We start from the raw sequence: 27,567 nt of genomic DNA on the forward strand, positions 1-27,567 counted from the left end.
TGGGCTGCGCTCAAGGCCTGCAGGGCTGCGGAGGCAGGAGCTGTGGGGGGCTGCTTTGGGGGGCCCCGCATGCCCAGAGCGGCCCGGGGGATTAGCAGGGGGCCCGGCCCCAGCCCGCTCCGCTCCCCCCGCCCCAGCTGTGTTGCTCGGGGGAGGGGGTTGGGGTCCGCCCCCATCCCTCCTCCCCCCACTCACCGACACAGCAGGGAGCCAGCGGAGTGGAGCAGGATGGGGCTGGGTTGCTCTGCTTCCTGCCACGGCCAGTGAGAACAGGGGTAGGCCTGACCCCTGCTGCCAGCACCAGGGCCCCCTGCTCATCCCCTGGGCGCGTGTCCATTGCTGGGGGAGGGGGCTTGGGAAAAGGGGTGGAAATAGGGTGACCAGACAGCAAGTGTGAAAAATTGGGACGGGGGTGGGGGGTAATAGGAGCCTATATAAGAAAAAGACCCAAAAATCGGGACTGTCCCTATAAAATCGGTACATCTGCTCACCCCAGGTGGAAAATGGGGGCAGGAAGAGGTGGGGCTGGGGCAGAGGGAGTTGTCCCTGGCCCCGCAACCCCCTAGGAACATCCCTGCCCCTTGCAGTGGGAACACCCCACAGGGGGACTAACTGGGGGATGGAGCTGGCTGCTGGCACTGCAACATACGAAGCACGCAGCTGCGTAAGGCACCACGAAATCTGGGCAATAGCATAGCTGGGGTGGAGCAGCTGCTCCCCCACTGAGCACAAGTGGTGCTTTGTCAATTTCCTGGCACCTTTGTACTCACCCGGGGGAGCGGTTAAAAAAAAAAAGGCGCCACCCGCTGTGGTGCTTTTATTTTACTCACCCGGCGGTGCTACCTTCACTCGCTCTGGGTCTTCAGCAGCGGGACCTTCAGTGCAACTGAAGACACCCGGAGCGAGTGAAGGGCCTGCCGCCGAAGACCCGGAGCACAGCCACAGCGGGTGGCGCCTTTTTTTTTTTTTTTTTGCCCCCTGTTCCCCTCCACCTGGCTACGCCACTGAATTTGGGGCAATTTGGTGCAGCTGCAAAGTCTGCGCATACCTAAGGCCGGCCCTGATGGCATGTGTCCCATGGGTGGTGGTGGGGCATCAGTGGCCCAGCCCACTCACTGGCTGTGTCTCTATGGGAGCTGTGATGAGTAGAGTATGGAGGGATGGCTTGCTCTGAGTCCTGCCCCAGGTGCAGTAGAGTTCCCCCGGCCAGGGAAAGCTCCGAGGGTGCGGCCTACAGGCCAGGCCAGGCCTGCCCTGCGCCGCTGTAGGGTGTGAGGCCAGGCACATGGCGCTGCGTGCACTGTGCCGGCCTCCCCCGCCCCGCCCCGCCCCGCCCCCAGCCCGCTGCCTGCCGGAAAGAAGGCGCTTCTGTGGGGCTGACCTGCACTTTACCCATCAGCCAGCGCGCCGGGTTCGGCAAACACCCCCCCTCCTTTCCCAGTAGCGGCGGCTGCAGTAGCAGGAGGCTGAGGTTGGGCGCCGCGGCTAGGCAATGTGAGGATCCTCCGCCGCAGCCGCCCCCTCCCATCCCCCAGTCAGTCAGGGAGTGAGCGAGCGAGCCTGCCGCGGCCTCTTCACACGCGCAGCACGGTAAGCCGGCCCGCTCCTTCTGTCCCCTCCGCGCAGGGACGGCCTGCTCGGGGCCTTCCCGTGCGGAGGGAGTTGCTGCTGCTGCTTAGCGGCGGGTGGGCCACCGGTGGGATTGTCGCCTATGAGACCGACGCCATCTTGGCTCGGAGCGTGGCCTTGTAGCGCCCCCCCCTTGCCCGGACCGGCGAGCTCTGGGACTCGCAGGCTTTCTAGCGAGTCTGTTAGTCTCCGCTTAAAGCGGGGGACGGGAGCTTCCCGGGCTCATCCTGCCGTGTCCGCGCTTTGTTGGTGCCTCCCGTATAGTTGTGAATGGGTGTTACTGATTCTCCCTCCCCGTTCTTCTAGCTGTGCAAGCAGGCTTCTGATCCCCATACACCCCCTTCCTGCCCGACGCCAAACCCAGCCCTAGTTCCAGACACCTGGGGTCACGCAGTGTCAGAGGGACATGTTGAGGCCACGTTAAAGAGAACGGTTCCAGAGGGAGCCACACTGCTGCCCCAGGCTCTTTGCGCCCTGCCCTGGCTTCACCTCACACCCATCTGAGCTTGGGGTGAGAACTTCTCATTTGTTTACAATAGGTAACGTTGCCTTTCTTTAGGAGACACTTACCACCTCATGACAGTGAGGCAGGAAGGTGCTTTTTAAAAGGAAGTTTCACCACTGGGTTGGATGCTTAATTTTTTTTTTAAATTTGCATCAAACTTAAATTTCATCATTTAGTTTCTTTTAAGTATGTTCATCACTAACCCAATGTTTGACAGCCTCTAAAACAAACCAAGACCATGCAAACCATGACATTGCCCTAGTCGATTGTCTGTATGACATTAAATCATGCTAACTGGAGTAGTGTGGACCAGATGTAAAGTGGTGGCTGGATGGATGATTTAGGTTGAACTTTGGGCTTGTGGTGTAAAATTTAGCTTTGCTTCTTAAAGCAACTCTTAAAGGGCAAATGTTAAAGTTTAACAGTCAGTGTCATTACATCACACAGATAATTTAACTATTGTCTGGACAAACTGACAGACAAGCAAGGCCAATCTGAAAAGCTTTACTATCGTGAAATAGATGCCTCCATTCTCTTCTCTGCAAGGATAGTTGCTTCCTGATTTCATAAAAGGATTTATAGGCCCATGGAAACTATCCATGTTGGAATTTCCTCAGAACACTGAGTGTGGTAACATATCAACTATAAATTGCTGAAGGATTTCAGTAACTTTTTACATTTTTGTAGCTTGGCATGTCAAAAACAAAGATGACATTTTTATAGCCTTAGTTTACACACACAGTTTTGCAAAAGTTCTTCCCCCTTCTCCCACTTCTTATTTCATATTTCTCAAACACCTGTTTTAATTTTTTTAGTTTCTTTTAAGTATGGAAACACTCAAACTTATTATTACACTCCACAATAAGGATGGGAACATGTATATTTAGTAAGCCTATTACAGCTGTGCTGAGTGTACATCTATGGTATTAAAGTGGAGATATAACAGCTATGCAGAGAAGCAAAAACTCGTATTCCATCATGAACTTAGTTTTCACTTGATTTTGCTCAATAAGATACGGAGTTGATTTTTTGACTTGCATCAGGCTCAAGCAGTCTGATTATTACAGTTGAGTAATATCATCCTAAAAGTTGATGCAGTTGTGGCTGCTGTAATGAACATTCATGACTAGTGTTAATTTTTTGTTGTTCAGAAATGTAGCAGTATTGGCCAGGTTTTTTTTCTAGCTGCTCATACTTATTTTTAATTTTTTTCAGCAATCCTCTTCTTTCGAGAAGTTTTGTCATTCCATGAAGAAAACTTGAAACTTGTTTTAAAAGTTAAAACTTAGAACACTTCCATGTTTCTAAGAAAATAAAGTTTACTCCACAGTTCTAATCTGTCATGCATAGGATTTAAGTTTAGGTGATGCTTTTAGTTCTTAACATTTGCTATGTCAGGATCCCACTTCCCATTTGGTAGTGTGGAAAGTATAGCATACTCATCACTCCAGCACACATTATCAAAACCCACAGATTGAAAACCTATTATCTACACTGCTTGGCTTAAATATATTCTCTGTTTCTAGGATCAAGGGTAATAGTTCTGTTAACATTGAGAGAAACCACTAGGCTCATGCAATGAGTTATCTGCTTTAGCCTATTTAAAAAGCATAAACTTTACAAGACTATTTGTGTTCTGAATGAGCTAGTAGTACTATGGTAAAAGAAATGTGAGGCGCATATGCAGCAAGATATCTGATTCATTTGCCATTGAAAGATGACAGTACCATAGACTGCTGTGTTGATGATTTGTCCGTCAGGCTGTAAGAAAAGTGCAGATTGCGATTTTGCTGCGGAAACTTAAACTTTTAACACACGCCACAATTTTGTATTGTTTCTGCAAGTTTCAATAACTTTTTGACCTGGCACGCGGCATTGCACTGCTACCAAATTTTTTTTTAAACTTTTTTTTATGGTACTTGAAATGACTGTTAGTTTTGAACCAAAAAAAAATCAACAACTTTCATACAGCCTTTCTTATCAGTCCTTTATTTTAAGGATATCCCTAGAAAAGGTGGAAGAAACTTCTTGAAAGAGGTAGATATGGAGTTTTTGACATGAGGTGTTAAACAACATATGACCTCACTTTTAAATTAACTGGATGATATAGGCCCTTTGCTTATCTTTGATAACTCGGAAATAACTCTGTTATCATATGTATTTCCACTACAATTATATTGTAGTATATGAGTTACTGTGTCTATATTTATTTCTCAATCACATTCCTGATGCAAATGTGTATAGTTTTAATTCAACAAATTGCTTTATAAACAAAAGTCAAATAATAGTTATTCTCGAAAATGCAGTCAATATCCAGTCAGTGAATATCCATATTAACTCTTGTAGAAGCCTAAGAAAAGAGATGTGTGGTGCACATTGCCTTAAAGCCTGGTGAATTCTGCCTCTGCACCATTAAAGGAAGTGAATTTCAGAAGAGGTCCTCTTACTGAGAAGAAGGGAAACTTAATAGAGAAGAAAGCAAACCGGTCTTGCAGATGCCTTGCCTTTTTAATTATTGGTATTTTTAAATAAAAGGTAAAAAAAAAAAAAAAAAAATAACAAAACCCAGCAGCTTGCCGCCCCAAAACCCTACCTTGGGAACTTGCCTTAAAAAAAGCTGTTAGAAGGGCACTCTTCTGGGTGCAAAAACAAGGACTCAGAGTTAGGAAGTGCTGCATTTACAGTTGCTTGTGCAATTTTGATTTTGCGACCTAGTGCGTATACATTATGATACAGTCTTGAATTATATGATCACATACAATTTTTATTCCCACAAGATCCGTGCTTGATTCAGTACATGGTATAGACACATTAAGGGGGCAGTATTAAGGGTGTGTGGGCAATATTAAATCTGGCATTTTCTAAATTTTGTGTGTGACCGCAACCTAAACTTTCTGTTATTGTAACTTTTCATCCAATATATAGAGTCTCATTAAAGTCAACATCTTGGATTGCGACCAGAAGTGATTTATTAAAAAAAAAAAAAAAGTTGGTAAATCTGATGTAATGTGCCCTGTGGCTAATATCTTTTCATCAGTTAGCTTTGCTGAATGTTAACTGCACTACCTGAAGCTTCTAGATGGTCTTCAAGAGTCAAGTGCACTGCAGTAATTTGTGACTGCCAGACTAAAGTCAAGGATAGCTGATCCGAAGTCTGAGTCTGACACTTGCATATGGCTAGGCATGTGTATCCATTTGTTTCAAAGTGCTTTTGGCCAGCAATACCACCTAAGATTGTAGAAGCAGCTTGGGATTCACAAGCATGTGAAACAGCCAACCTTTCGAATAAAGGGTGGATTTACTCCCTCATTAATAAAAATAGAAGCAGTCCCAGATGTATTTGCCAGATACTTCTCCCACCCACCCCTTCACAATTTCTAACATTGCTACCCCCTTACTCAGATTAAGGTTCAAGCAGCTCTCATTCATGTTTTAATCTTGGCCAAATGTTGGAAAAGCAATGGATCTGATAGAAATAAGGCAGATAATTTGGGTAAAATGGCTGTCATTTGCATAGCAGTAGCACTCTAGCCCATGTGTGTCTTTTCCCTTCTCTTTCACTTGCTGAACAAAGGGTTGACAAGAATAGTCTTGCAGTAGCTAAAATGAGTACCCAAAACCATTCCCTGGGATCTGTTATTCAAGAACCGGTCAGAAACATGCCTCATGCTCTTTTCACAGTTTGTGTGCACAAACACATGATTGACTTTAATAAAGGCTGATTAAAAAAAGAAAAGAAAAGTGGCTTCAATGCCTGGTCATTGTTTGTTCCTAGGAGAGTATCAGCTAATGAAACCAGGTCTATTGCTGTACTATGTCCAAAGGGTAAAGGAAATTAACAGACTCTAAATATGTCTAAAATGTCCTAAATGGAGTTTTTTGACAACAGGGAGATTAATATAATATATGGAGATGTACCTCTCTCATAGAGCTGGAAGGGACCTAGAAAGGTCATTGAGTCCAGCCCCCTACCTTCACTAGCAGGACTAAGTACTGATTTTGCCCCAGATCCCTAAGTGGCTCCTTCAAGGATTGAACTCACAACCCTGGGTTTAATAGGCTAATGCTCAAACCACTGAGCTATCTGTCCCTCAGTATACTAGAGCTAACATAAAGATAGCATATCTAGACACTTGATCACATATGCTTACATACCACAGTTTATATATTCAAGAACAAGGAATCATCCTGTCCTAGCAAGCCATTGATATTGGGGCTCTGGTTTAAAATACTCCTTACAAAGAACTCAGTATTAAAATTAAGTCCATTAATCATCATAAGCAGACCACCAAAATGCCTTCACATGTGATTGATCTGCGACATGAACTATAGGAGGCAATGGTGCAACCATGATAGAAGTTTATTTTCAGTCACCAAAATCTGACCAGCTGAATGTGTGGAGATAGTTTCAGAGGTCATGAGATCACAAACTAATCCAGAAGTGTTTCTGGAGCAAATATGGATAATGAAGTCTTTCCAGTACTGCAGTAGGAAAAAACAATAAACTTGTGGAAATTTTTCAGTGCAGTAGGGAAGCCTGTACATTAACTTTGTTCTGATATCACCCCCATTAACGGACATTCACAAGTGAATGTATAAAATGAAACAGTGGAGCTGGTTGAAAATTTTCAAATAAAATATGGTCTGTTTATGAACATTTTTAAATAAACAGGGTTTTTAGAAACTTCTTTTTTCAGAAAAGTTGTTTGACAAAACTTTTCAACCTGCTCTGTTCAGCTGGTTCAGGAGTGAAGCTTTTGAGCTAGCTGAATAATTTAAGGAAGCAAAGAATCTTCACAGCAACGATTCCTTTCACACAAAACAGGGTCTTTGTCAAAGCAGTGGAATACTTTGCTGAAGATGTACTTAAATAAACTGCTTATACAATTCAAGGAACTCTTGTACTGACTATATGTGGTGATCCTGGTGGTGAAGCTGTTCAGTTAGTTTTCTTTAACTGGCTGACAAATTTGACACGGGTTGTGGTTTCAGATAAAGCAACAACTTACTATTTCAATTATCCTGATTGTGGATGCTTCTGAACCAACTGAACAATTTCACACAGGTCCCAGTCTTTGGCAAAGTAACCATTATTGTGTTGAAGATCTTTTCTGACACAATATAAAGACCATTTATCTAGCCAAATCCATTCCCCGCCCACCGTATTAGATCCCAATATATTGCAGGAATGTTTTTTGGCAGCATATGTCAAAGAGCAGTTTTACATCTTTTCCCTATACTATTTAGGAAGTCTTACACATGCTATATTGGAGAATGAAAGTAGCCAACGTAAAAAACTTTCTCCATTGGCTTCCATAATGTATAAAAATCATTTATGATGAGTGATTTGTTTTGGTAATTTAAAAAAAAATTATAACCCCAGGGAGCTCTCAAACTCTCACCATGAACTCATGGTTTTACTTTCTGCAGGATGTAATTTTCAGAATAGAAGGGCCTAAAAATTCATGAGGCTCAGAAAGTGAACTCTTTCTTTAGCCAGTTTTTAATTAACCAGTATTCTTGAAACTCCTCAGAGGATTCAAGCTTTGCTCAGATTATATGATGAAAGCTTGGCGGAAGTTACACTGTGCTTTTCAAATAAAATGTATACATTTCATCACAGTAGCATTCAGTATACTTTGTGTTGATCAAATCCCCATTTATTAACATCACCTCCCCATCCCAATTTACGTTACTATAATATAGTAAGTTTAATGCTTGGGAAACATGACTATATGCTAAGTGCACAATCTTTGGCCCTTTTGTGCATTCTGCAGCACAAGTTGGGGAGTGCAAAACTGACATAATTGCCATGCCGAGGATTCCTGTTGTGGGGGAATAAATCAATTTTGAGGTATAGATTACTCCACCATCCAAAGGGAGCTGGGGATGGTACTTCTGTGCTCTGGCAATCCCATGCTGGCATAAAGGCCCCTTTGGGAAACATTACCAGCTATTGTAGCTTAGTGCAGGCTGTGCCATAGCTAGCATATAATGGGCCTCAGGATCAGAGAGCCATAAGCACCTATTTTGTGGCTACCTCTTATTGCTGCATCTAGTGATTTAGGCAGCTAAGGATTGCGTTTAACTAAAGTCAAATGTGTTTGGGTTGTTTTTTTCCTGCTCTCATTGATGCTGCCAGATAGTTGAATGTGAAACACTTGTTTCTAGGATAGTTTTGAATTCTTTACGCAGAACTTATTTAAAATTCAATAAAAATCAGGAGTCTTTAAAATAAGGAAGTTCTTTCTCTGTGTCAATAAATTTAGACCTGTACTATCATGGGACTAAAGAGATGAAACTGTGGTGGAGAAAGAACAAGATATAGGCACAATTCAGATTTCCAGTTTGGTGGTAATAAGATCTTGTTTTAACTTGTTCAGTTGAACAGTTATTTGATCTGTTTCTTAATGATGTTTTCATGCATTAAAGACTGTATTCCTGTCTTATAATATTTCATAATTCTTTTAAGTATAAAGTGTAGGCCAGGGCTGAACAAATTGTAAGTCCATTTGCCTCATGTGGCACATTACAGAAATTAAAAACAATGGTCCCTTCCCTAAAGAGTTGACAGTCTCTAATTTAGACAGATCATGAGGCTAGAGAAAATAAGTGGATAAAAAAAGACAGAAAAGGGTTAAACCAAAGAAAAATAGTGCAAGACAAAATACATAGAGAAATCATATGAATTCTCATATTCTAGTAGAGACTGCACTAGGGTGAGAAGTGAGGAATGGACAACATGGCAGGGTCTGCACTGAGCTTTTGCTTAATTTCCAATTGGTGCACTGCCAGTGGGAAATCTCCACAAGTAGATAAGGCAAGATGCTGCGGTGAAAACAATGGTGCCTTTCTTAGAGCAAGTCTAAAGGAAGGTGATGATAATGCCAAGGGCATCTTGTCAATCAATAGTGAGAGCTCCAGTGTAGATTTGGCCCTGTAACTGGGTGTCAGTAGTAGGAAACAAGACAGAAGTTGGTTTGAAGGAGTGATTTGAAGGAGCTTTAGGACTTTTGGCACATAGAAAGAGGGATTTAGTTCTGGATGTTGCAAAGTGTGTGGGAATAAAAAGAATAAAATGATTGCAAGAGTGGAGGAGGATGCAAAGGGAATGATAAAGCAAGGAGAATGAGCAGAGGTGGGTTTTAATAGGTCTGCCCTAAAGTATTTAAGTACCTGGCGCCCAATACTAGAGACCACTCATATCAATGGAAGCAATATCAAACTCCTCATAATCTGTATCTGTATGAAGGCTACAACTCATAAGAGTGTTCTGTGGTCATGTTTGCATCAAACACAATAATTTTATTATTGAAAGGTGTGGGTTATTTGGCCGTTCCCCCCCCCCTCTACTTTCCATGACACGCTTGTATGATTATTTTTTATTATCTAGTACCAAAATGGCAGAACTGTTTATGGAATGTGAGGAGGAGGAGCTAGAACCATGGCAAAAGAGAGTGAAAGAAGTTGAGGAGGATGATGATGATGATGATGAGCCAATCTTCATTGGGGAGATTTCGAGCTCCAAACCGGCCAGTACATGTAAGATAGCATTTTCTACATTATAAAACAAACCTTTTAAATATATATTCTTGGTATGATGAAGAATGGAAGTAGTAATTTAAAAAATTTCTTTTGAAAAGACTAGATTTTGTATTGTCAGATAAGAGCTAATAAATTTAAATTCTTTTAATTCCTGATCATCTATACACTAAAAATACAACTGTCTCCTGGGATCCAAGTACAACACAGTTGCCTACCCTTTGTCCCTCAGGTTAAAGAAAGGACATTTGAAGGCTTTAGTATACTTCGGGAGCTTGGTTAAGGTACAATTTACATGACAGAATGAAGTAATGTTATAACTGAAGTCTTCAACCTGGTTGTCTTTGTAGTGAAGATTGGAGCGGGCCTAGACAGACATAATGTACATCAATGTAAACCATCCTTTTAAAAAGAACTAACTGAAAAAGAAAGTCTTTCTATCAGTGCAATCCTATCTAAATGGCTGGACACTTTTCTAATAAGGGAAAGGCAGATACCCTGTGTCTGCAAAAGACATAATCAGAGAAGGGGAGAGTGTTAATATAGAAATAATCACTTCAAGGAACCTGTGTCAAATAAAGATGTTGCTATTAATAATCTGATATTAATTCAGTTGAAGTAAGAGTTCATGTTTATCAAGTTCTGTAGTTTTCTCCTAGTGCAGGGAATGAGTTAGGTGATTATGATGCCATCAGCTGTGTCAGAATTCCATGTTTGTCCTGTACTTGGGCCTTGGCAGGTAAGTAAAAGAGAAAATGATTTTTGTTACGTTTTTATTTTAAAATTTAAGTATTTGTAATCTTCTAAAAACTCTGTGTACTGACGTCTATGTATCTATATCACTTTCTGTTACTTATTTGGGGGTAGTAAATTGTATTTTAAATGATACTTTTGGTATTTTAAAAATCCCTACTGTTCACTTTTTAAATATTAAAGAAGCATTGGTAGTATATTACCATTGATGTTAAGATAGTAGTCTCATTTAAAATATGTACTTTTTAAGGGTTTATCCTCCTGGGAATTTGAAATTATATTGGTTGAGAATCTGGGATATCAAGTTATCTGCAGAGATAACCTTGGGGGTGTCAAAGATGGCTTGAACTGGAAAGGATATTTTTTAGAAAATGTTGGGAAAAAATGTTATTTGGGTAATGTTCCACATACTGTGTCTTCCAAACAATATCTTAAAAATGAAAAGTTGACCAAATTTGTGTTATAATAATTTTAAGATGTGGATTAAAGCACAGCTTTCAAAAGACCATTTAAAATAAATAGTTACATGGCATGCTGGATTATCCTGATGTATTTTTAAAAAAAATATTCTATACCATGCTATATATTTTTTTGAAGAGTTGATTAGTCCTTGTACATTGTAATGTAGACTTGCTGGTTGTTGTGCAAATCTGTCAGTGTGGGACATTTCAGTAGGAATCTGTGTATTTTACGTATAGATGGTGTTAATATGGAATATACCTATTTGGCATAAAATGGCAGTAGTATATAGGACTGGAAAAAATAATTCAGTGAGCTAACTTATTTTTAGTGTTTCATGTTTTCAGTTTTTATTTAAAAAAAAATCCAGGAATTTTTCAGTGTTTATTTTCCAGACATTAAAATTGGGATGAAATTGGGTTAAAAGTTAAAAATTAGGAAAAATTAGGGGGGAAAAAGAAAAACAAAAAACACATTTTACTACAGTATAATTGAAACCTTTTTTTAGTGTACAAAGGTATATTTTGTCTCTCTCAGAGCTAGTGGTTTTTCCAGAAATCCTGGTTTGTGTATGCTCCCATAATTTTCTTCAAAATATCCTCACTCATGTTGAGCCTCTTGTTGTCTTGGAGATAGTCCAACTTTGAAAATATGTGATCTGAATCAAAAGATCCGGGGGGTACACTCAAAGCTCGCTGTGCCACTTGGCTGGAGTTGGGAAGGGTGTCTTGATGACTTTCAAAAAGCTAGCACATCCAGTTTTGCATTGCCTAGGTTAGGCAAGTTCATGTAATTATTAAATTTCCCGTTCAGAGTTGAAATTTCATCTTTAATGGCAAATGGAAACACTCTGGCATAATGGTCATAGTCTGCTGCAAAATTCACCTTGAGGAAGGGATGCAACACTTGGATGACTTTCCAAAAAGAATCTTCGGCACCAAATACTTCTGGATTCAGATTACGGGACATGGTTGTCTCCCATTTCTCACTGAGTGTTGTGTTGAAGGTTTTGAACTCTTTTTTGGTTCTCTCATGTTCCGGGGTGGGAAGGATTTCCAGAAACAACTGGGTTTTTTTGCCATATGTTTCTCCTGCAACTTTTATGCTCAGTTCAGCTGATGTTTTGGTTGTCAGGATCCGGTAAACATCTGTATTGGCAAACATGTTGCAAGTAGTTGGAGAAAACTCCAGTGTTTTCTGTGTGTCACTCAGTGATTCCACATTTTCAACAATGATGCGCAGAATCTGGCGGTCATTTTGATTATTTGCCAGTCTCTTTAGAGTTTCTCCTTTTAGAACCAACAAACTGAGGAGATGCATTAGCACAGTCCACATGTTCACATGACAGGCAGCAAAATACAAGTTCATCCACTGATCTGACACAACAGGTAGGTTATCGGCAGTTGGCTCTGCACTCGTCTCGCACTGTGTAAAACAAAGCCTTCAACTTGTTTGCATGCTTGAAAACGGCCCTGAATCCAGTGATGCAAGATTCCACATCTTTCATTTCTTCTGTAGCCGTAGCTGCTGACAGCGCAACGTTAATCAGATGAGCAGGACAGGTAATACGTAGCAGTTCCAGTTTCTGATTGAGTTTAATCTCCTGTGCAAACTTAGCCATCTGGGAAGCAGAATCTGTGTTAGTTGTGGCTACATTTTCCCAAGTTAGTTGGTACATCTCAAACATGTCAGTTACTGTTCTGTCAACAAAACTATCAGCAGAGGAGATGAATGTCACATCAAGACAAAACCATGCAGGTTTATTCGCTTTGAAATTAAAAAAATGAAAGCAAAACGCCAAAAATCGGACGGTTCAAAGCATCAGGAGACTTGTGAGAAATCAAACTAGACACCACATTTCCATCAATTTAGATACTAAAGCATGGTCATTTTCTTTCAGATATTTACGAGTGAGGTTGTCTGCATTAGGAAAGGTTTTTCTGCTGTAGTAATGTTGCACAAAGTCACCAGTAGGTCTCCCTGCTATTAACAGTGGCTGTCTGGTGAAACAAAGAGCATGCACAAATTCATTGACACAATCGTGCTGTATCCTCTTTTTCATTAAAGTCCTGGTGAAAGCTCCTGGAGTGAGATGCACTCCCCTGGGAGCCCAGGAAGGAGGAAGTTTGGAGCCAGCCACAGAAAGGGTGGGACTGCCTGTGTGGGGATCCAGAGGAGCCCAGGCTGATCCATCCAAACCCGTAAGGAGATTGGCACTACAGGAGGTGGATAAGGGGCATTACATATCTTTAGTTGTGGAGGACTGATTGTTTAAATTCAGTGCCACACTAAACAGACACAAAGAAATAGGTGAGCAGTGTCTCCTTGTGAGCCAGTCATAGCACAGTATTAACATTGTTTGATTTTCTGACTTTCACCGTGTGTGTGTTCTGTGTTTTACACTGTGGAACTGCTTCAGTCTCAGAGCTGCAGAATACAACAGTCACATAAAGCTTTAGTGATTAACAAAAATAAGTACCCGAAAAAATACTGAGTGAATTGATAAAGGGGTGTAAATCAGTAAAAACTGAACTTTAATAAAAGAACAGGTAATTTATCAGTGAAAATAGGTAAAAACTGAAAACGTGGAATACTAATTTTGTAGCCACACTTTTTCCAGATGTAACTGAATGAGGGGCCTAACCCCACCCCACCCTGAAGTCAATGGAATCATTCACTTCACTTCCCATTCACTTCACTGAGCTTTGGATCAAGCCCTAGATGACTATATTCCTATCTGATAATGTTGTTGAAAAAATGATCATACAAGTCTAGGGAAACAAAATGAATATTAGGACATAACTTGACACTATAAGTGTGAGGAAGTGGCATTCCTTAATAAGTATGTGGGCTTTCTTTAAGTGAAGAGTTCTTATTTATAACTTGGAACAAATAATTTTCATTGACCATTTCACTGTTGTTTTTCCATTTCTCTTTTAAAGATAAAAATATTAAGAAATGTACATGTTTTATGTGCTGTATAAACACTTCACAGAGGTGACAGAGGATTGTTTAGTAGGTCAACATTAATTCCCAGTTTACAGAGAGGGAAAGTGAGAGAGTGAATTAGTTAAGTGACTTACCCAAGGTGATACAGCAAATCACTGGAGGAATCAGGTTATAATTGAGAAGTTTCTGGCTCTGTACTTGGGCCTGGATTAAGTCAATCTGTGACCCTAAGCACACCATGACATAGTGTTCTCTGTAATGGTTGCTGTGGCTAAAGCCCTGAGCCCTTGCCCCACGCTTGGAATGATAGCAGCGGGAAGTTCCAGAGAGGCAGTGGCATGGGGCCCTTTTCTGTTTCCTTAGAGCAACAGCAAGGAAACTCCCACTGGGAGCAGGAGATTTAGCAGGAGGGTTCCCGTCTCTTTGCAAAGAGGCAGTAGTGGCAGCAGAGAGGGCCCTCTGCATCCATGGTGTATCTGCTAGTGTGGATGGGCTGGGACCACTGTACTCTTCTCCTTCTGCCATGCACAGAGTCCTCTGTTGGGTTGATACCCTGGCGGAACCTCCAATAACAGTGGATCTTGGAATTACAAGTCATTGAGATGCACTGGGTATTTCATACCAGCGAAATATTATTTCTGGCTGTCTGCAGAATAAGGCAGACTTCTTTGCATTGCTTGTGTTGTGTCTTCAAGATTTTCTTTGCTCTTCTGAAGGATATACTTTCTTTTAAATGAAATCTGAGATTCTGATGTAACCAGACTCAGCTCCAGGAATGGGGATCCAAGACATTGACCTACAGTGTCTGCCTTTATCCAGTTCTTCCCACACTCTGTCCCCCTTGTTGCTCCACAGACTCGCTGCCTCGGTAATATACAATTACTCTGCCAAATAGCGTGAACATAGCTATGGGAGAGTGAATTAGATTCTTCTCTGGCTTATTAGAGAGACAAGATTGGGTGAGGTAATATCTTTTATTGAATCAGCTTCTGTTGATGAGAGAGACAAGCTTTTGAGCTTACACAGAGCTCTTCTTCAGGTCTGGTAAACATACTCACAGTGTCACAGCTAAATACAAGGTGGAACAGATTGCTTAGTATAAGTAGTTAACACACATTTCAAGGGACCATTCTCTGGCTTGTCCATTATCAGCACAATAAGAAGGTTTCAATGTTCAGAATCTTGATTACTGTTGGTGATAAGCAAGTCAGAATGACCACAATTGTGTTTATCCCTATTTACTTGTAAACTGAGCAAATTTGATGTAGAACCATTAAGAGCTTCCACTAGGGAACTAGGGAAACTGCAGGATGCCATTTCTAATCACTTTTGTATGGACTTGTATTTTTGAAGTATATATCCATACTTTAAACATTGGGTTTGTCCAGAATACAGTGATTAATGCATCTAATGTACAAAGTGGCATGGGAAGTCTGAGAGAGTAGAAGAGGAGCTTGATTTTACTTCCTGAAATAGCGCCTCCCACAGTAAATTGCTCCCTTTTGCCATACTACAGCATTAGTTCAGCTTTGTCTGGAAAGGAAGAGTACCATTTATTGAGTTACCTATACAATTTCCTATAGCTCATCCTACTACTGACCAGCCCCTGTGCTGCTTAGTTTAATATGTGACACAATAACAGTCTTATATGGTATGATTGTAGGCTGCTGTTGTTGGCTAAAAACAATATTCTACTTATATTTCTTAGATAAAATGTAGTTTATTAAACTTGCTTGCTACAACACTGTAAAAATAAAGTTTTGATAGTGATTAGTTGTAGTAAAATACAAATTAAAAGTCCACGTTGAAATTACAAGCTGTAGATTGATTATGTGGATTCAGTCATAAGCCTCCATGGAATTTGTTTTCCTTTTTTAAACTATTCATTCTGAATCTATATTCTTTTTAGTGATATGTCTTATGTGCAAGCCATTAAATGTTTCAGACATACAGAATACAAACCGAATGTTTATACCAAAATGCCTTAAGGTGAAAATATGCTTTGTGAGCTACAACTGCCAGAATGGATTCTTCTAGTATTTCACTAAATGGCTTGAGCAAGTTCTTAGTTTGAATTCCAGAATGGAATTAATGTTGATGTTTAGATAACAGGATTTGCCAACAGGTCTGCACGAGCACATATGTTTGCAAACATAAGGCCTGATCCTGCAACTCTTACTCCTAAATGCAGTCTTTATTCATGTGAGTAGTCCCATTTGATGTAAACATCTGTAGTTATTAATCAGGAGCATTTTCTGGATGTTTTAGAAAAACATAGGGTCTTGTTAAAGATCACAGAATCGTAGAAATGTAGGTCTTGAAAGGACCTTGAGAGGTCATCAAATCTAGCCCCCTCCAATGATGCAGGAACAAGTAAACCTAGACCATCCCTGACAATTGGTTGTCCAGCCTGTTTTTTAAATCCTCCAATATTGGGTATTCTACAACGTTCCTTATAGTTAGAAAGTTTCCCCAAATATCTAACCAAAATGTCCTTTGGTGCAGATTAAGCCAATTACTTGTCTGATGTTTAGTGGACATGGAGAACAATTAATCACTGCCCTCTTCATAGCAGCCATTAACATATATGAAGACCAGGTTCCCTTCAGTCTTATTTTCTCAAGCCCAGGTTTTTTAACTTTTCCTCAGAGGTGAGGTTTTCTAAACCTCTGATCATTTTTGTTGCTCTCGTCTGGAGTCTCCAGTTTCTCCACAACTTTCCTAAAGTGTGGTGCTCAGAACTGGACACAGTAGTCCAGCTGAGGCACTCACCTGTGCCAAGTAGAGTGGGACAGTTACCACCTGTGTCTTACATATGACATTCCTATTAATACACCCCAGAATAGTAGCCTTTTTTGCAATTTTTTTTTAAATTGGGCTCTGAAAAGATGCCAGGTGTGACCTGAACTCCTGCCAAGAACTGTAAGATTGCCCAGGAGCGGGGGCTACCATAAGGGACCCAGGGGCAAAAGATTCAGACACTAACTCCAAGCCCCAGTTGAGGGCCAGTTGACCACAATTGGTGGAGAATACAGGTATGAAGCTCTATGCCTATTAAAAGGCACTGAGACAGAAACAGGTTCCTCACCAGCCCCTTGAGAGGGGGCCTCAGCCGATATGGACTTCAGACAAGATGAACGCTGGTGTAAGTGGATGGTGAGAGTGGCAACAACAGCAGGCCAACCACCAGCAGCAATTCCAGCAATAGATGATGTAGTAGTGGACAACCCAGAAGCAAGCCCAAGCAGTGCAGCAGCAGCTGTTGAAAGAGTTTATTTCCCAGCAGCAAGAACATCTGAGGGAGGCCTCATATGGACCAGTTTGCCAAAGGGACCTCTGCCACCCATGTCGGTGAAGTTAACTAAGATGGGCCCAAATGATGATCTGGAAGCATTCCTCACCATTTTGAGAAGGATGTGCTGGCCTCTCAGTGACCTATAATCATGTGAAGACTGCTATTTTAGATTACCTGGGCATCAGCAAAGAGCTGCATTGGCAGTGCTTTAGAGCTGAGTTGTACTCCAAGGGGGAACATCCTTGGGTGGTGGTACAACAATTAAGAGTACTGCTGGTAGTGGCTTTGCCCAGAGGCATGCTCCAGGGCCCAGTTGCAGAGTTGGTCCTAATGGAGCAGTTTGTAATGGGCTGGGAGTGACTGCTCTGGCATCATCCGGAGTCATTGTCCGGCCTCTGCCCACCCACCACCTAGGACCACCAGCAGAGCAGGACACCTGCCAGCAGACCCCAAACCCTAGTAGAAGTGCAAAGCATGTACAGACCCCACTCCAGAGACACAGGACAACTGCATAGAAGGGGGAAGACCTCAGGGAGCTCATGTGAGTTATTGCTGAGATACCTGCCTAGTGACACAAACAGCCAGGCTGGAGCCCTTGAGTATGGACACTAATCCCACTTTGAGGTTAAACCCACTCGCTGCCAGAAAGAAGCTCATGGGGATGAGTCCGGTAACTAGCTACTCCTGTGATCTACAGGGGCATATGAAGAAGAGTGCTCGTTGACGGAATGCAAATATGCCCAGGGTTTGATGGCAGAAGTGAGGGCCTGTAGTAGGTCTCTCCCAAAGTTGATGGTTCTGGTATGGGTCCAAGGGAAAGGGGTACTGGGACATGTGGACCGGGGGTGTTACTATTACCATCATCAGAATCTAAATTGATGACCTGCTGGCAGGACTTTTTTGAGGTTCTTAGACAAATGATCCTGGTACATGATGGTTTTAAGCTACCTGGCATGAGGAAGGAGATTAAGATTTACCTTGTAAATTTTCTCAAGCCATGAAAGACCCGGGAAGCCCTTTTGGTAGACCCTTGGCCGGCAAGCCCTGAGCTAGGCCTTGAGGTATCTGCTTGCCTGAAACCTGTACCATTAAGTGAGGCCCTTTCACCAGATCAGAAGATCCAGTTTGATGCAAATAATCAGAGACTTTGCTCAGATATTCTCCACAAGTTTGTGAAGAACACAACAAAGCACAATGGCAGCTCATTAGGAAGAATTCTCTGGCCCTTACCAAAAAGGATGTGGGACACAATATGTGAAGAGGTGCAGGCAGTGCTGAGAATGGGGGTTATGGAGGAGCCCTATAGTCTTGGACTCGAAAGTAGATGGCATGGTCTGATTTTGAAGAGATGTTCACAAGCTCAAGTCCATCACAAAGTTTGATGCCTCTCCAGTGCCAAGGGTGGATGAACTCTGAGTGGTTGGGCCCAGTGCAGTATCTCAGTATGGTTGACCTTACAAAGGGCTATTGACTGATTTCCCATCTCCATCCTCTCAGGAGAAGACCACACCCCTCCTGTTCCCTTTTGGCTATTTCCATTTTACAACTGTACTGTTCACTCCGCAAGGAGCGAGAGCGACTTTCCAGTGCCTTTGAACCGAATCTCACCGGCAATATGCAGAGGCTTACTTTGGCGACATTGTCATATATAGCTGTATGTGGGCAGACCACCTGTGGCACCTAAGGACAGTACTGACATCCCTTGGTCTCACAGCTAACCCTGCAAAGTGTAAGTTGACCATGGCAGAAGTGACTTATGAGGTGGGGGTAGGAGGAAGCTTTGTGAAGCCTGTGTTAATATCCACAAGCTGAACTCATGCCCCACGCCTCGGACTAGGAGACACATATGTTGTTTCCTAGGCCTGGTGGGGCATTATGCCGGTTCATCCCCAACTTTGCATTGATCACAGCTCCCCTAATGGATGTGGTAAAAGACAAAGATACCAAGAATGTCCTCTGAGATGACCGGTGTGGTGATGCTTTTCTAATATCCTGATGGCATGGCTGGGCCAGATGCCTGTACTCACCAACTTCACCTGTCAATTTATTCTCTATACAGATGCATCTGACATCAGCCTTTCAGTGGTGCTGTCCAGGACTTTGAGGGAGAATAGCACCCAATGCTATATTTAAGCAGGAAGTTGTTCCCCAGGGAAAGAACATATTCAAATATATATCAGAAGGAAGCTTTGGCTATCAAGTGGGCAGTAGACTTCCTCAGGTATTGTCTTCTGAATAGTCCCTTTTCCCTAGTCATAGACAACTTGCCCTTCTGGTGGCTAAAGTTCTGGAAGGACTCAAATCCCTGGATTATGTGCTAGTATCTAGTGCTCCAGTCCAATAGGTTCTGAGTATAGCACCAAGCAGGTAAAGAGCATGCAAATGAGAATTTTTTTTCTTTAAACTAAATTATTAAGTTTTGTCAATTCTAGAGAAGGCTCAGGAACTTCAGAAAGACCTGACCAAGCTATGTGAATGGGCCTAGTATGGCTGATTAAATTAATTGTTGACAATTGTTGACCCAAAGTACTGCACATTGGAGGGGATAATTTGAATTACACCTCTACCCCGATATAACACGACCCGATATAACACGAATTCTGATATAATGCGGTAAAGCAGCGCTCCGGGGGGGTGGGGCTGCACACTGTGGCGGATCAAAGCAAGTTCGATATAATGCAGTTTCACCTATAATGCGGTAAGATTTTTTTGGCTCCCGAGGACAGCGTTATATTGGGGTAGAGCTGTACTTGTATTTGGTTAATTCTAAATATGCTTTGAAAAACAAAAAAGATAATGATGACTTGGAATCATTGAGGACTAGTAAATGAAAACCGCTGCTAATTGTGCATGAGGGTCCACAAAAGCAAACAAAATGTTAGGAGGCATAAGGAATGGGATAAACTGTAATACCAAAAATATTTTATAAAGCCATTACATGAATCGTTTATATATGCTCACTTGGAATACTGTGTTGAGTTCTGATAACTCTATTTAAAAAAATCTAGCCGAAATAGAAGAGGTCCAGACAAAAAGCAACTAAATACACTGGAATGCTTCCTTCTAAAGAAGGATCGGGGTGGGGAACCTACGGCCCGCGGGCCAGATCTGGCCTACTGCTTCATTTAATCTTGCCTGTGGCTAGTCTCCGTGCTGTGGGTCAGAAGCCCCAAGTCTCGGCGCTCCCCCCCCCCCCCCCGTGGGGCTGGAGCCATGAGCACTGGCTCACCCCACTGCGGGGGAAAGTGGGGGTTGCCAGGCCGTTAAAAGTCCAGTCAGCTCCGCGCAGCTCCCGGAAGCGACTGGCATGACCCTGTGACCCCTCGGTGGAGTCTCCAGCCCCACTTTGAGCCCACATCCCCAGCCGGAGTCCTCATCCCCTCCTGCACCCTAGCCTAGAGCCCCTTCCTGAACCCTGAACCCCTCATTTCTGGTGCCACATCGGAGCCTGTGGGAAGCCCCGAGCCTCCACACCCACACCCCCTCAGGGCTGGAGCCACGAGCGCTGGCTTGCCCCACTGTGTGTGTGGGGGGAAGCTATGAGCCTCCGCACCACCATCCTGTGGGGCTGTGTGGCCCACGACTGATTTTTTCTGTGGGTCAGTGGCCCCTGATAGAAAAAAAGCTTCCCCACACTGGTTTAAAGAGTGGCCAGCTAAAAGGGGACAAAAAAGAGGAATAAAAAGTGAACAATATATAGAAGGGAAATTGGGCCCTCCTGTTTACTCATAAGTACATGGATGCTTTCAGTGAAATTGAAACATGACAAATTAGAAACTGATGAAAGGAAACACTGAATTATGTAGTAATGTACAATTAACCTGTGAACTTGTTTGCCAGGATACCAAAGTGAAGTGCTATTATAGTAGGGTTTATTTTTCTTTCTAAAAGATAACGCACTTACATTGAAAATGAGAATATTACACAGTTACTGTAGTTAGATAGGTGTGTTCTTTTTGTAAGTGCTATAAACTCTTATAATTTACGGGAATAAACTAGTCTTTAATTGGCTGCAGTTAAGAAAAAAAATCTAGGAGTAAGTTGATTCATACTTATTCACTATGGGGTTTCTTGCACCTTCTTCTGAACCATCTGGTACTGTTCATAATCTGAGACAAGATACTGAAATATATGATCTACTGCTCTGATCAGGTATGGCGTCTCCTATGGTCCTTCTTACAACAGAGGCAAATTGAAAGAGCGTGCATGAGTAACCTGCTAGGTACTTGGGTAGCTGCTGGTTAGACCTTGACCCGTGAGACTGTGAACCAAAAAACCTGGTTTCAGTTTCTGGGGCTGACAGTTTGCTTTGGAACATAGGCCATATCACTTTACTTCTCTGTGCTTCAGATATTTTTTTGGTAAAATGGGTTGCGGCTAACGTTTGTTCATGTTTGGCAGATGCTTTCATCGGCATATGAAAATGAACTATTTAAATATAACATACTAGTACTGTTTAGGAAATGTGTAAGAAATGCTAAAGTTAACCTGGCATATGCAATCTTAACTCAGTTTTGTATGCTTGTATATTATAATACATTAATTATCCTACATAATTTCTTATTAGATAGTTTACAGTTTCACCCCCAGGGTAAACCGATTTAAATCAAAGCAATTTAAATCACTGATTTTTTTTAAATCACTGATTTTTAAAAAAAAAATCATGATTTAAGTAAGCAAATAGGAAAACTTGATTTAAATAAATTTTAATTGTGTTTGTATTTGTACTTTTTCGTTATTTTGCTAAAGAAAGGTTGATTCTCATTGGTTGGTAACCATTAACACATTTTGACTTGCATCTAAATAGAGCATTTACACTAAATTTGGTGCTTCTTTTTGATAACCAGGAAGATATGTTATATCCGTACACATTTATTTAAGCAATTATATAGCTTAATATTTATTCAGTTTCTTAATTTTGACATTTATTATTTTAGAAAATGGTGAACGATACATTTCTTATTTATGATTTAATTTTTTTACTTGTGATATGTGTCAAGCTCTCTGGATGGAAATTGATTCATTTAAGATATACAAAAACATTTTTTAAATTAAAACTACTTTAAATGTGCTGGAAACATAAGAGAAAAGGTTTATCAAAACTTGTTTTGCATTTAAAACTGATTTACTAAACAAAGGAAGTTCCTTTAGTTAGTGAATTGAACTGATTATTTCTAGTCACTGTGTCCTTCAACATTTTATAACTAGTAGGTCTCGTACTTCCACATCTAGTTTTTATTCATAGATTGAACAGAAAACAAGCTTTCCTGCGTGTTCAGCTTTTAATTGGTTTCTTAACTTTGAATTAATTTTGAACATTGAACTGAACTAGTAGGATAAACTGAAATGAAGAAAATATTTCTTTGCACCTGGTGAAGAGGCTAATGCTATCAAAAGCTGGTTTAGCACTTCAACAAATTCTGATTGCAGGCGCTTAGTCATTGATTTCTACCAGTTCAGTGATTTCTTTCTTTAAAAGTTGGAAGCAAATACATTCAGAAACATGTTGTATGTCAGTTTCCAACTTACAGTATTTGAACACTTAGAAATATTAACTTTCACATCAGTAACCTAGAGGTATAAATACCTTTTTATGTAAATTATTTTTTCTGGCTGGGTTTGTATTGAATGATTTTGTGGCTGAGCCATGTAATTCTTGGCTTTCCTTTACTCCTAAGGCACTGTAGGATAACATGCCCTGCAATACTGCTACTTGATCTCAGCATGGTTAACAAATAAGTAAAGAAGAATCTAAACATAGAACCTGTTCTTCTTCTAACAGTTGTATATGTGTGTTCTACTAAGGTGTTTGTGCACCTGGTTTGCTGGAGCCGGAGAGTTTTCTATAGCAGTATCTATCGGGGAGGAGCTTGTGCTCTGCACCCAGACTCCTCCTGAAATTATATAAGGTTGGCACCACCCTGATCTCTCACCACCTGTGCCTGAGTCTGAGTTCTCCATGCAGTTTACCTCACTTTTTTCTTTCTTTTTTTTGGTCTGGATAATCCTGTTAAATATTAGGTAGTAGTTCCTGCCAATAGATAGTTTCCTTTACTGTTTTGATTGTTTTTAGTCAGTGGTTAGTTTTTGATGCAAGTACTGTCTGTCATGTGAGGTGTCTGTTCTGAATAGTGACCCCACATGTGCTGCTTTTTGGACTCAGTGAGGGACACATTAAAGAGATGTGCAGCATCTGCCTTTCTTGCAGATAAAGAATGGAAAGAATGAGCTCTGCGCCTCAAGCAACACCTCATGGCGCAGGATCTGCCTCAGCCTCCCCCGTCCGTTGATGGATCACCCTGTCTCTCGGGCTGCTACAGAGGCTGCAGTGGTCGTTGACAAACTGCTGTACTCAGACTCTTCTTCTCAGAGAGAGAGGGATTGGTCTTCCTCTCTGGGGCCTCTCTGAAAGAGGATCCATAAAACAGACCAGAGCCACTCCAGATTGAAGGACTATTCTTCTTCAAAGGAGGACTTGGAAAATCACCCCTGCTCCTCAGGAACTCAGGATAGAGCCAGGCTGTTGACCCTTGTCTTCCTGGTACCATGAGGGGAACATATCGGTACTGTTCCATTGATTCTGGTACTGTCCTGTGGGGCAGCTGTTGAATCTGGTACCAACGGATACTGTTCTGGCCCCATTGGTACCAATGATCCTGCAAGCTTATGAGGTAGTAAAGGATTTGCTTTGGCTCTCCATCCCAAACTCTCCTGTAGTGCCAGGAGTCCTTGGCAGTGGGCGTGCCTCCTGCTCGCGGTGGTGCGTCTGGGTCTATGGCTCCAGAACAGAGGCTGTCGGTGCCACTGTTGATACCAACTAAGAAACACAGCAAAGATGTGATAGTCATTAACGCACACCATGTCAGTATTGGTATGTTTTTCAGCCTCTGCACAAGCCTGTATCTCCGCACCTATGGGTTTAGTACTGGGGTAGCCCTCAGACTGGACACCGACCACAACTTGCACTTCAGCAGCAAGGTCTTTTCTCATACCAAGTCTCCGTGTGACTCTCTTCACGCCTTGGGGCATGTTTGCAGTATTGACTACTATGCCGGCATCAGCACTGATATTGACCTCTTTCCAATGGGCCACAGATAAGTAAGAGAGCCTAGTGGCCTCTTTAGGATTGGCACCCCCAATGTCTGCTGACTATTCACATAGCTCCTTGCAGTTGGGTTTGGAGTCCTCCTCCACGTCACTGTTCCTTCTGGGGTTTGGTCGGTCTAGCAAGTCTTCTAGACCACCTACTGAAGGAAAGCATTGTATCAAGAATGGGACTGTTCATACAGCAAAGATAGCTCATCTTGGCCTGCTTCCTATTGGCTGCTGGTTATAATAATTGGGCCTACAAATTTACCTTAATTGTGGGTTCATCTGTAAAAAGTGAAGGTAAGTTAATAAAATGTCACAATAACCTATAACAACAAATGTTGGTAGGAAAAGGGGTGTGTGTGTGCGTGCGTGTGTGTGTGTGAGAGAGAGATACTGAATTAGTCCAAACAAAAGGTCTTCTGACATAACTCAAGAATTGTTTTAAGATCATGCTTATTAAACGAAGTGTGGAACCGAAAATCCATGAACCAAAATTGGTATGTCAGATATTATGCCTAACTGGTGGACAAAATAATGAGGGGATGGGCTATTCCACTTTCTACTCCCTCTTGGGGTCCTTAAGAGACTTTGGGAGAAAATTTGGCTACAGGACCGAGCTTCACCATAATGGCTGCTACCCTTACCATCTCCTGGGACCCCAGGACCTTCTTCATCCTGATTCTGGGAGATGTCCTGACCAGGCCAGAGAAAAGGGATGCAGGTGACATCTCCTCTGCTACCAGCTCTGACTGAATTCCAACCACCATTTGGAATGTGACACTTTCTCTCCTCTCTTCACCTGATGTGTCCTTTTCCTTCCTCACCTTATTTCTTCACTTTTCTGTCTTAATAAGAGTCTGGCTTAGCCAGCCAAGGCTGTATATTTTGCAACACTGCTCTAAGTCTGTGACTAGAAATGCAGTGCCCTAAACTGCCCAATGCTGTCATAAGTTTGCCTGGTCTCAGAGTGGCTAATAGTACCATGTACTATGACTGTTTTGTTCCAGCAGTGAGGTTGCAAATAAAAGCCAACATCAGAGACAGAAGCTGTTTTTTCTATCTTTGCTGTACTTTCTCTTCCATTTTTGTATTTTGTCTTGTTTTGTCTTCTAGGAAAAGGTGTGAGACTTAAACAACAACAGCTCCAGCCCATCTCAGCTAATTTCTTCACTTTTCCTCAAAAAGGACAGTTATCATCTTTAATACCATCTAAGAGATTGTAGAACAAGGGTTTTTTTTCCGTCTAAAAGACTCTCCACCTAAGGGAAACAAGGACTGTTGTTAAAATGAAAGCCTTATTTATTACTGTACATTTCAAATGCTTTAAATGTTGTTGTCCTTTTCTATACCTTTAATAAAATATTAAAAGTATTTTAATGGTGTGTTTTCCATGGTACCAAGCAGGCTTAGGTCTCTATACCAAACTCTGAACCTTATTGAACACTATTTAATTTTGCACAGTTCGAGTCATGTTAACACCTTTGACTCTTTGGACCCCTTTTGTTCCATTGAAGTTAATACAACAACACCTATGACCTACACCCTTCTTCACACCCTAAGGATTCCTAAAGAGCCACTATCACGGTTTTCCAGATTTCAATGATCTGCATGCGGGAGAGGCAGCTCATCAGATAGTTTTGCTAAACACCATCGGGAGCCACTTACTTTGGCAGCCTGTGCAGATACTGGTTCACCTGAGGAGCCAGTTGTACCACAAGAGGACCCGCTGGCCCTGGTTAACTGGTTGTCCTTTCCAGAGGACTTAATGGCTTCAAATTCCTCCTCCCCTGTTCCAGAGGATTTTAAATTTTATCAGGACCTATTGAAGAGGATGGCTGCAGTGTTGAGCATACAAGCTGAGCTTGTCTAAGAGAACACTCACAAGCTTTTGGACATTTTTCAGGCGGCAGCCCCTGGGAGGGTAGCCCTCCTTGTTAATGGGGCTCTTTTGGAACCAGCAAGGACCTTATGACACATACCAGCCTCCTTGGCACCAATAGCCAAGCATACAGACAAATGATATCATGTTCCGATGCAAGGCTTCGGGTACTTTTGTTTCCACCCTGCCTCAAACTCCTTCATGGTCAGTGCTGTCAATGAGAGGTTGCATCAAGGGAGATTCAAATCAACTCCCAAAGAGAAAATCCATGAAACTTGACTTATTCAGGAGAAAAAATTATTCCTTCTCTCTCCAGAGAATACTTCCAAGATATTGATAGACAACTTAAGCATTGGTGTGAGCACTTTTGTGAATTAATGAACAGATCCCCACAAAGATATAAATTCAACTTAATCCAAAAGAGAACTGATCAGAAAACAGGAAATTGACAGTTGAGGAAGTGATGCGTATGGTCAAACATTTACCAAATGGTGAATCAACTGGTCTTGACAATATTTCATCAGAACTCCCAAAGAGTGGTGGCCTGGGTTTAGGTTACTAGTTTCATAGAGCTGTCTTAAAAGTTTGGGAAACCAGTCATATTCCAGAAGATTAGAAGAGGGGCTGTATCATCACTCAAAAAGGAGAGGGATCAGTTTGCTCAAACTATAAGGGAATAACACTGCTCTTAGTCGCAGAGAAGATGTTTATGATTATACTACTGAACCAACTGAAATACTGCTGAGCCCAAAAATGAGAGACAGCCAGTGTGGATTCTGTACAGGCTGATCTAAAATCTGTTTTATATATGCTGTGCAGAATGTTAATGGAAAAATGATTACAGAAACAAAGGGAAGTTTAATACCGCATTTATAGACTTTGCAGTTACTTTTGACTCGGTGCGTGACTCAGCACTGTGGGTACTGCTATGAATCTGGAGTGCCTGAGGACTTAGTGTGCCTGGTGGAAGAACTGTGTTGCAATACGTTTACCTCTGTGAGGGTCAATAGTTGTGTTATAAACTGGTTTTCAGTAGAATCATGAATATGCCAGGGACGCATTCTCTCACCTATGTTGTTTATAACAGTGGTTCTCAACCTTTCCAGACTACTGTATCCTTTTCAGGAGTCTGATTTGTCTTGTGTACTTGAAGTTTCACCTCACTTAAAAATTACTTGCTTACAAAATCAGACATAAAAATACAAAAGTGTCACAGGACACTATTTCTGAAAAATTGCTTCCTTTCTCATTTTGGCTGTATGAAATATTAGTTTGTTCTGATTTCGCTAGTACTTTTTATATAGCCTGTTATAAAACTAGGCAAATATTTAGATGAGTTGATGTACCACCTGGAAGTCCACTGCGTACCCCACAGGGTACGTGTACCACGTGTTTATAGTTCTAATAGACTATCTGATGACAAAGCTGATTGAGCCCAAAGTAGGTGGAGTGAAATTTAAAGAT

At 41.8% G+C, this 27,567-nt stretch overlaps 1 protein-coding gene across 1 annotated transcript in view; it reads left to right on the forward strand.

Annotated features, from left to right (window-relative positions):
• The first annotated feature begins 1,449 nt into the window (after positions 1 to 1,449).
• ZNF280D (zinc finger protein 280D) overlaps positions 1,450 to 27,567 on the forward strand; it is an 81,336-nt gene continuing 55,218 nt past the window's right edge. The window contains exons 1-2 of the mRNA XM_024204951.3: positions 1,450 to 1,590; positions 9,528 to 9,676. Of these exons, the coding sequence (XP_024060719.2) occupies positions 9,535 to 9,676 (142 nt within the window). The 5' untranslated portion in view covers positions 1,450 to 1,590; positions 9,528 to 9,534. The remainder of the gene's footprint in view (positions 1,591 to 9,527; positions 9,677 to 27,567) is intronic.

Source organism: Terrapene carolina, unplaced genomic scaffold (assembly GCF_002925995.2).
Source record: "Terrapene carolina triunguis isolate 2854851 unplaced genomic scaffold, T_m_triunguis-2.0 Scaffold67, whole genome shotgun sequence".
NCBI lineage: Eukaryota > Metazoa > Chordata > Testudines > Emydidae > Terrapene > Terrapene triunguis.